The sequence below is a fragment of the Neoarius graeffei genome, chromosome 2, assembly GCF_027579695.1.
Source record: "Neoarius graeffei isolate fNeoGra1 chromosome 2, fNeoGra1.pri, whole genome shotgun sequence".
Classification (NCBI taxonomy): Eukaryota; Metazoa; Chordata; class Actinopteri; order Siluriformes; family Ariidae; genus Neoarius; species Neoarius graeffei.
The window spans coordinates 83,225,259-83,236,417 of NC_083570.1; the positions used below are offsets into that span (position 1 = coordinate 83,225,259).

At 41.4% G+C, this 11,159-nt stretch overlaps 1 protein-coding gene across 1 annotated transcript in view; it reads right to left on the reverse strand.

The window, feature by feature from the left end:
- The window catches only part of th (tyrosine hydroxylase), a 30,204-nt gene extending 19,290 nt beyond the window's left edge, over nucleotides 1–10,914 (reverse strand). The window contains 8 exon segments of the mRNA XM_060910083.1: nucleotides 5,542–5,687; nucleotides 6,118–6,168; nucleotides 6,268–6,335; nucleotides 6,420–6,508; nucleotides 6,631–6,805; nucleotides 9,656–9,742; nucleotides 9,744–9,857; nucleotides 10,831–10,914. Of these exon segments, the coding sequence (XP_060766066.1) occupies nucleotides 5,542–5,687; nucleotides 6,118–6,168; nucleotides 6,268–6,335; nucleotides 6,420–6,508; nucleotides 6,631–6,805; nucleotides 9,656–9,742; nucleotides 9,744–9,857; nucleotides 10,831–10,914 (814 nt within the window).
- Between the last annotated feature and the right edge of the window lie 245 nt (nucleotides 10,915–11,159).

The following is an 11,159-nucleotide window of genomic DNA, read 5'->3' on the forward strand; positions in this document are numbered from 1 at the left end:
GGCTCTCTCCTGGCTCAGGCCTTATTTAACTGATCACTATCAGTATGTTGATGTAAATGGTGATATTTCTAGACATACTGAGGTAAAGTTTGGTGTTCCACAAGGTTCTGTCTTGGGTCCACAGCTTTTTTCTTTATATATGTTACTTCTGGGTGATATTATTCATAAACATTGTATTAGTTTCTACTGTTATGCTGATGACACACAGTTATATGTTTCTGCAAAACCTGATGAGAGACACCAGCTTAATAGAATTGAGGAATGTGTGAAGGACATTAGACACTGGATACTTATTAATTTCCTTCTGCTTAACTCTGACAAGACTTGTACTAGGACCACATGCAGCTAGAACTAATTTTTCTGATTACACAGTAACTCTGGATGACCTTTCTGTTTCGTCACGTGCAGCAGTAAAAGACCTCGGGGTGATTATTGACCCCGGTCTTTCATTCGAAACTCACATTGATAACATCACCCAGATAGCTTTCTTTCATCTCAGAAATATTGCTAAGATAAGAAAATTAATGTTACTGCATGACGCGGAAAAACTAGTTCATGCTTTTGTTACCTCCAAGTTGGATTATTGTAATGCCTTACTGTCTGGATGTTCCAATAAGTGCATAAACAAGCTCCAGTTAGTTCAAAATGCAGCAGCAAGAGTCCTTACTAGAACTAGAAAATATGACCACATCACCCCTGTCTTATCCACACTGCATTGGCTCCCAATCAAATTTTGTATTGATTATAAAATACTACTATTGACCTTTAAAGCACTGAATGCCCCACACCACTCATCTACATTAAACAATTATAGACCCATTTCTAATTTATCTGTACTAGCTAAAGTTCTTGAAAATCTTGTGAGCAACTCACTTAAGGAGTTTTTATACAATAATGCCATCTTATCAACCTACCAATCTGGCTTTAGAAAAAGACACAGTACCATCACAGCTGCAATCAAGGTGGTTAATGACATCACTGTTGCCCTAGATAAGAGGCAACATTGTGCATCACTGTTTATTGATTTATCCAAAGCGTTCGACACAGTTGATCATGATGTTCTAAAACTTAGGTTGCTAAACTCTGGGCTTTCAGAGAATGCCGTTGCTTGGTTTTCAAATTATCTTTGTGATAGGTCACAGTGTGTTAAATATGATGGTCTATGCTCAGAAGTTGTTCCCATCCTCAAGGGTGTCCCTCAGGGGTCTGTACTGGGGCCTCTTCTATTTACTATTTACATAAATAACTTGGGACAAAATGTATCTGATGCAAATTTTCACTTTTATGCTGATGACACAGTCATTTATTGCTGTGCTGTTAACCTAGAAAAGGCCATTGAAAATTTGATAAATGCTTTTACTGTGGTACAAAATAATTTACTTCAGCTGAAACTCATTTTAAATGCTGATAAGACTAAACTAATGCTTTTTACCAGCTCTAAGGTTAGGCCCTTAACTATCCCAAAGGTTGTCACACTTGAGGGTGGTGAAATTGAGATTGTTGATTCTTATAAATATTTGGGAATACTGATTGATGATTCCTTAACTTTTAAGCCTCATGTACAAAACCTAGTGAAAAAGCTGAGACTAAAACTGGGTTTTTATTTCCGTAATAAGTTATGCTTTTCTTTTAATGTAAAAAAGCAACTTGTTGCGGCTACTTTTCTATCCGTACTGGACTATGGTGACCTATTGTATATGCACTCATCTACTCAATGTCTTCTTAAGTTAGATTCTGTTTATCATGCTTCTTTGAGATTCATAACCAACTGCAGAGCTCTTACTCACCACTGTGAGCTCTACTCAAGGGTAGGCTGGCCCTCTTTGACCACTCGTAGGCTCTGTCACTGGTACATATTTATATACAAAGTGATTATTGGGCTGCTCCCATTGTATCTGTGTGAACTCATTAAGCATAAAAACACTGGACAATATGCCCTACGTTCACAGAATCTGATTTTGTTGGATGTCCCAAATGTTCGTACGGAATTAGGAAAGAAGGCTTTTGTATACGCTGCACCTACAGCATGGAACCTGCTTCAAAATGAACTTAAGATGCGCCTATTTATCACTCTGGAAGCTTTTAAATCAAAAATGAATGAAAAGAAAACTGACTCTCTAAGATGCAGATGTTTCTTAAATTATTAGCTAAGCTTATGTCCTCAAACGTTTAATCTGTGTTGTATGTCTGTAAATGATACTAACTTTGTGTTTCAAGCTTGCCGCTGCCTGTCTTGGCCAGGTCTCCCTTGTAAAAGAGGTTTTTAATCTCAATGGGATTTTTTTTGTTACCTGGTTAAATAAAGGTTAAAAAAAAAAATAAAACCACAGTACCTGAGTGAACTTCTGGTCCTCTATGACCTGCCACGCCTACTTAGATCAAAAGGTGCAGGCTATCTGCTGGTACCTCATATAGTGAAGGCTACATCAGGGGGCAGAGCCTTTCCTTACAAAGCCCCACAGTTATGGAACAGCCTTCCAAGTAGTGTTCGGGAATCAGACACAATCTCAGCGTTTAAGTCTACGCTGAAAACATATCTGTTTAGTCAAGCCTTTTGTTAATGGTGTTTATGAGGTAAAGGTGTAGATCTGGAGGGTCCTCAGACATAGAGTGTTTTGGTAAACTGGGATGTATGGATGCTGTCAGTCCCCCACTCACTTGCTCACTCGAGTTTGTTGACAGTGTAGTGGCTGCTGCTTTATGTCCCGGGGCTCCCTCATGCCTGTGTTACCTTCTGGCTCTCCCCTTTTAGTTATGCTGTCATAGTTAGTTGCCAGAGTCCCTGTTTGTACTCAGTGCAATATATATACTGTTCCTACTTATTCAGGTGACATTGGGCATACCTAACAACCTGTGTTTCTCTCTCTCTCCCCCCCCTCCCCCCAAATCTGTCCCTCTGAGCTACATGTCGGTCCTGGGATCGAGATGCTGACCTCTTCTGCTCCTCGGATCTGCCTGATCCATCCTGGTACCCTGTGTCTGGTTGGAGTCTCATCGCATCGCTCCTGTGGAGGGTGGCCCCATATGGACAGTTGGGGGTCGCACCTGGAGGATGCTCTGGACTCTTGCAGTGGTGCTTCTGTGGCTGGGGACTGCAGTTGACTTGCTGACTTTAGGATTGCAGTTGAATTGCTGACTTTGGGACTGCGGTTGTCGTGAACGGTTTTGCGCTCGGGTTTCTGTCGGTGAGGGGTTTATAGCATCAACGAAGCTGACTTTATGTTAGGACTGTTAATGTTATAGTCATGTTGTCTGTTGTTGCCCAAATGAGGATGGGTTCCCTTTTGAGTCTGGTTCCTCTCGAGGTTTCTTCCTCATGTCGTCTGAGGGAGTTTTTCCTTGCCACCGTCGCCACAGGCTTGCTCATTGGGGATAGATTAGGGATAAAATTAGCTCATATTTTAAGTCATTTAAATTTTGTAAAGCTGCTTTGTGACAATGTTTATTGTTAAAAGCGCTATACAAATAAACTTGACTTGACTTGACTTGACTTGACTTGACTACTACATGTGACAACAATCTCCTGTATTCTCCATATGTCTGGACTATGAGGTAGGGTCAAAGAAAAACATCCAGGCCTGGCTAAAATTTGCAGAAAAATACATCAACTCTCCCAAAAGCATGTGGGAAAATATGTTATGGTCTGACGAAACCAAGGTTGAACTTTTTGGCCACAATTCCAAAAGGTATGTTTGGCACAAAAACAACACTGCGCATCACCAAAAGAACACCATACCCATGGTGAAGCATGGTGGTGGCAGCATCATATTTTGGGGTTGTTGGGTTTTTTCAGCTGGAACAGGGGCTTTAGTCAAGGTGGAGGGAATTATGAACAGTTTTAAATACCAGTCAATTTTGATCCAAAACCTTCAGGTGTCTGCTAGAAAGATGAAGATGAAGCGGAATTTCATCTTTCAGCATGACAATGACCCCAAAAAAGTTTTGGAATGCCTCAGCCAGAGCCAAGACCTAAATCCAATTGAAAATCTGTGGGGTGACCTGAAGAGGGCTGTGCACAAGAGATGCCAGATCTGACAGATCTGGAGCACTTTTGCAAGGTAGAGTGGGCAAATATTACTAAGTCTAGATGTGGCAGGCTGATAGACTCCTACCCAAAAAAACTGAATGCTGTAATTAAATCAAAAGGTGCTTCAATAAAGTATTAGTTTAAGGGTGTGCACACTTATGCAGCCAGCTTATTGTATGGTTTTTTTTATGTTTTTCCCCCTAACAGATTTATTTGGGGGCGGCACGGTGGTGTAGTGGTTAGCGCTGTCACCTTACAGCAAGAAGGTCCGGGTTCGAGCCCCATGGCCGGCGAGGGCCTTTCTGTGCGGAGTTTGCATGTTCTCCCCGTGTCCGCATGGGTTTCCTCCAGGTGCTCCGGTTTCCCCCACAGTCCAAAGACATGCAGGTTAGGTTAACTGGTGACTCTAAATTGACCGTAGGTGTGAGTGTGAATGGTTGTCTGTGTCTATGTGTCAGCCCTGTGATGACCTGGCGACTTGTCCAGGGTGTACCCTGCCTCTCACCCATAGTCAGCTGGGATAGGCTACAGCTTGCCTGCGACCCTGTAGAACAGGATAAAGCAAGTAGAGATAATGAGATGAGATTTATTTGTTTTTCAATTGAATTGTACAGGTTATAGGTCACATTAAAGGTGGGAAAAGTTTTGAAATTATTTATCATGGTCTAATTTTTTACATCAGAAAAACCTATCATTTTAACAGGGTGTGTAAACTTTTTATATCCACTGTAAGGGCAATTCTTCAGCAGAGAGGCCAAAATTATGACATTATTAAGATTGTTTTAACTTGTCAGCTCAGCGATATTGCTAAAGTATGGAATCCAAGGCAAAATGTACTGAAAACCATATTTAAAAATCATCACCCCAATTACAGTAATGTTGCTTCAGAGAAATCCAGGTTTGAATTTAAAAAAATGAAAGTTCAGTTTTTTTCTGATGCAATTTCGTTACTGACTTTTCTTTCCTCATAAAAGATTTTGCGTCCAGAGTTAAACACAGCCAAATTTTCTATGCTTTTTTAGGGTCAAAAGATACCCCATATACACTGTGAAATTTTTATTTACTGCCATTATCTTGAGTACTGCAACTAAAAAAGTTACCACATTTTACTGTGAATGTAATTCCATTACCGAAGAACTATCCATAAATTATAAATATGAATTATAACAGATATGTCTAGAATAATATGCATACAGGGGCTATATGGAAGCAGATATACAAACCAAGGGTGGACATACATTCAGATTTTTTTTTTTTACCCCAATATTAATACAGTATGCTAATAATAACTTGTGATAATGAGAGAACATCTGGAAAATCCACTAAAGCTCATAAGCCTACAGTATGAACACATTTGCACTCAACTGTAAATACAGTGATGTTTAATTTTAGCTTTAATGAGTTGGCATACTTTATATTTCAATTTCATGACCAATATGGAGTCTTTATATGGGCAAAACGAAGAAACTTTGAGGCTATTTCATAACAAGAAGTTGTGATAATCTGCTCAATACCTTTCAAAAAGCGCGAGATGTCCTCGAGTTGAGGGATGCTATTAGGACTGTAACCACAGTGTTTCTCCAGCAGCCTAAAAGCCTCTAAATACTCATTACACGCATGGGTGGTGTACAGATCTCTGAGAGTATTGTAGACCTCTCGCCTGTCAACACACGCACACACACACACACACACACACACACACACAAATTACATTTAGAATCCAAGGTCAGAATATGACGTATGTAATGCTCACAAAAACATTTGACTTAACAGCTGCCACTTGTCTTACCACAGGTGCAAGCCAGTCCATAATTAAATTTCCATATCAAATTTAAAAAATTACAGACACAGAAAACATGCTAACATAATGCATGGTCAAGCAGGTTGACCTGATTTGTACTGTGTAAACCAATTCACTTTAAGTTGCACAGCCTGTTTCTGACAGTGATTGAGTTAAAGCAGCATGCTGCCATGGAGTAAAATCAAACTGTAACAAATCAATTTATCTAGAAACATTGCACTGGAGAAACAATATATGTGCATATTTAATGGCACAGTCTTGGCTTAAATGTCTATTTTGCCACACATACCAAGTTTCAATTTCCTCTTGTGTGTACTCCACCCTTGGAATGGTTTCCCCACTGGAAAAAAAAAATTGTATTTTCTAAATTAATCAAATTCATATACTACAAAACACAGGGTAAAAGTATGACAATAGCTATGGTTTAGTCTCGACTTACTGCTTATATTTGAAAGCAATATCCCCAATCAGTTTCCGTCGTTTTCTGTACAAAGGGTCTGTGAATCCCTACAGGAAAGAACTTGTGGCTTAAAGGTCTTTTAGGGTGCTATGAGAGTTATCATCACACATAACAAAGCTAAATCTACTCACAGGATGATCCTGATCCAAATCTGGATCAAATTTAGTCACCAAGTGATGGCATTTATCCAGTTCTGCAATTTTCTTTGGGAACCAGTGAACTTGGGAAGATGGAATGGTCAAACGAATATATAACACATTATTATAAAGCATTTCAACTGTAGTCCTAAAAGTATAATATTAAAATGTAGTCTGAAATAGCATACAAATGCAAAGAGCTTACATTTCACTTCTTTAGAGGTTCTGACATCATCTGCAATCCTTCTCAAGGAACTGACGAGAGTATTTACATCTGACACATGAACTTCACAGCGCACAAAATATTCCAAGTCCTGTGAGCCATCTTTGGGTTTACAGCTCACTCTGGTCTCAAGATGGTGCATCTTGGCTTCAAATGTCTGTGAATAATATGAGAAGCATTCTCATACAGTTTGTGAACAGCTGATTGCATGCACATACACCTTTGAGGACAGTGAAAAATTATATCATTATAAAATTATACATTTTTTATATTACCTGAGAATGTATAATTCAGTCACTAACGAAAGCAGCATATTACAAAAGAGACACTTTTCAGACATAATAATAATCTCATCTCATCATCTCTAGCCGCTTTATCCTTCTACAGGGTCGCAGGCAAGCTGGAGCCTATCCCAGCTGACTACGGGCGAAAGGCGGGGTACACCCTGGACAAGTTGCCAGGTCAATCCAGGGCTGACACATAGACACAGACAACCATTCACACTCACATTCACACCTACGGTCAATTTAGAGTCACCAGTTAACCTAACCTGCATGTCTTTGGACTGTGGGGGAAACCGGAGCACCCGGAGGAAACCCACGCGGACACGGGGAGAACATGCAAACTCCACACAGAAAGGCCCTCGCCGGCCACGGGGCTCGAACCCGGACCTTCTTGCTGTGAGGCGACAGCGCTAACCACTACACCACCATGCCGCCCTTTTCAGACATAATAATAATAATAATAATAATAATAATGAAAGCTGATGGATTTTGCTGCACGAATAAGAAGCAAGTGTGACAAAGTGTCCAGATGAACTGTGTCTGTTTCTACAAGATTCTCAGTGAAACTTAGACCTCATTTCATTATAAATCTGTACAAATTGTACCGGAGACTAAAGGGTCGTCAGACCAAACATTAACTTTGTTTCATGTCTTACTGTTTACTGCTCTTTATCTCATCTCATCTCATTATCTCTAGCCGCTTTATCCTTCTACAGGGTCGCAAGCAAGCTGGAGCCTATCCCAGCTGACTACGGGCGAAAGGCAGGGTACACCCTGGACAAGTTGCCAGGTCAATCCAGGGCTGACACATAGACACAGACAACCATTCACACTCACATTCACCCTACGGTCAATTTAGAGTCACCAGTTAACCTAACCTGCATGTCTTTGGACTGTGGGGGGAAACCGGAGCACCCGGAGGAAACCCACGCGGACACGGGGAGAACATGCAAACTCCACACAGAAAGGCCCTCGCCGGCCACGGGGCTCGAACCCGGACCTTCTTGCTGTGAGGCGACAGCGCTAACCACTACACCACCGTGCCGCCCTTTTCAGACATAATAATAATAATAATAATGAAAGCTGATGGATTTTGCTGCACGAATAAGAAGCAAGTGTGACAAAGTGTCCAGATGAACTGTGTCTGTTTCTACAAGATTCTCAGTGAAACTTAGACCTCATTTCATTATAAATCTGTACAAATTGTACCGGAGACTAAAGGGTCGTCAGACCAAACATTAACTTTGTTTCATGTCTTACTGTTTACTGCTCTTTATCTCATCTCATCTCATTATCTCTAGCCGCTTTATCCTTCTACAGGGTCGCAAGCAAGCTGGATCCTATCCCAGCTGACTACGGGCGAAAGGCGGGGTACACCCTGGACAAGTCGCCAGGTCATCACAGGGCTGACACATAGACACAGACAACCATTCACACTCACATTCACACCTACGCTCAATTTAGAGTCACCAGTTAACCTAACCTGCATGTCTTTGGACTGTGGGGGAAACCGGAGCACCCGGAGGAAACCCACACGGACACGGGGAGAACATGCAAACTCCGCACAGAAAGGCCCTCGCCGGCCACGGGGCTCGAACCCGGACCTTCTTGCTGTGAGGCGACAGCGCTAACCACTACACCACCGTGCCGCCCTTTTCAGACATAATAATAATAATAATAATGAAAGCTGATGGATTTTGCTGCACGAATAAGAAGCAAGTGTGACAAAGTGTCCAGATGAACTGTGTCTGTTTCTACAAGATTCTCAGTGAAACTTAGACCTCATTTCATTATAAATCTGTACAAATTGTACCGGAGACTAAAGGGTCGTCAGACCAAACATTAACTTTGTTTCATGTCTTACTGTTTACTGCTCTTTATCTCATCTCATCTCATTATCTCTAGCCGCTTTATCCTTCTACAGGGTCGCAAGCAAGCTGAGCCTATCCCAGCTGACTACGGGCGAAAGGCGGGGTACACCCTGGACAAGTCGCCAGGTCATCACAGGGCTGACACATAGACACAGACAACCATTCACACTCACATTCACACCTACGGTCAATTTAGAGTCACCAGTTAACCTAACCTGCATGTCTTTGGACTGTGGGGGAAACCGGAGCACCCGGAGGAAACCCACACGGACACGGGGAGAACATGCAAACTCCGCACAGAAAGGCCCTCGCCGGCCACGGGGCTCGAACCCGGACCTTCTTGCTGTGAGGCGACAGCGCTAACCACTACACCACCGTGCCGCCCTTTTCAGACATAATAATAATAATAATAATAATAATGAAGGCTGGTGGATTTTGCTGCACAAATAAGAAGCAAGTGTGACAAAGTGTCCAGATGAACTGTGTCTGTTACAAGATGCTCAGTGAAACTTAGACCTCATTTCATTATAAATCTGTACAAATTGTACCTGAGACTAAAGGGTCGTCAGACCAAACATTAACTTTGTTTCATGTCTTACTGTTTACTGCTCTTTATAGTATTTTTTTTAATGTAGAAACATTTAATTTCATTACTTTTGAAGGCATCTTTGCTGTACAGCATTTTTCTACATGTGCCTATGAGACTTCTGAACAGTAGGTATTTTGTATTCTACACAAAGCCTAACGTCCAGCTCTCTACACAAAACACCATGATGAATAAAGTTTCCTTGCACAGGTTTTTATTTTGGGGTTTAATGAAAAGAGGGAAATGCTATACAGAGCTTTACCTACCTCGAAGACCTTGAGAGTGCGAGAGAGGGACGGACCTTTGGAGCCTCTCAGGGTGAAGAAGAGGTTGATCAGTGCTTTTCCGTCCTTCCTCCTCAAACACGATGTGCTCGTTGGCCTCCGCCGCTGCCGCCGCTTCCGCCGCTTCTCTCTCCTTCCGTGCGTCCTCGATCAGACTCTGCCTGCGCCCTACAAAGCGCTGAGACTGCCGCAAAGTATGCGCGCACACACACACACACGTTTGTCTCACTATCCTTGTGAGGACCTTCCACTAACATAATTATTATTGCAGTTAATTAATGCTGTGCCTGCACCGAAATTTAACCTTAACCTCAGTAATGAAAAGGAAACTTTTTGGCTATCTATCTATCTATCTATCTATCTATCTATCTATCTATCTATCTATCTATCTATCTATCTATCTATCTATCATTTTTGTTTAAACACACACACACACACACAAGCAATTTCCTTGTGGGGACCAATCAAATGTCCCCACAAGGTCAAAATTGTTAGATTTTACTAACACACACACACACATACACACACATACACACACGGGGGGCATATATGGGGTTGATGCATGGGATGGGGATGGGACATGCCTGTTCTAAAGTAAATACTTTGTCTGAAATGGTGTCTGGATGTGTATATCCAGTATGGGAAACTATTTTATCTTTGTGTATCTTAAAAAAATATATTTAAGGTCTATAATTATCTTTTAAAGGAAAGCTTTAAATATACAACATATGCACATTTCTAGATAAAAGACATACTAAAGGTTCAAAATGAAACTCCTTTTTTTTCTGAGAGTGTCGCTTGGAGAAATTGTCCATCACCATGGAATAACCTAATGCTGATTTCTGTGCTGTGGTGTCTTTGAGAAACCCAGTCCAATACCCAGCATGATGGTGATGATGGTGGTGTTTTAATGTTGTCAGAAGTTTCCCTATGTTTTTTGGGTTTTTTTTTTTCTGAACAGTTTTATCTTGACCCTGTGCGCTTTGGGTGGAAATGATGCCCATCTCCAAAGCGCGCACAAACCCGTGGCGCATCAGTTAGATTTCAGCACAGCTGTGGATCACTGCCTTATGCTCCATTATAACTGTAAATCAGAATAACACAGGTAAATCTATGACTTGCTGCTAAGTTGTAGAGATAAAAGCCTCTGAGCTTACCGTGATGGAGTCGGAGCGCTCCAGTTCAGAGCCAGCTCTCCTCATGCTTTTGGTGGAGGAAGTGGAACTGGTTGAATTTGGCATTGTGGCCGTTCAGAAGCTCGGAGACGTGACAGTGACTGGCCAAGCCCTATATTTATACAGGCAATTTCTCTTTACTGACGTCAAACTCAGAGCCCCTCATTTTCATCGTCAAGCACTTTATAGCCTCACACACCCCTGCGCTTTTCTTTCTTCTTTTCCATTTTCAAGTTAGTCTTGATAAACACGTTTAAAAAAAACAACTTTAAAAGGTTTTCCTAGTTCTTAAAATAGCCGACCATTGTTTA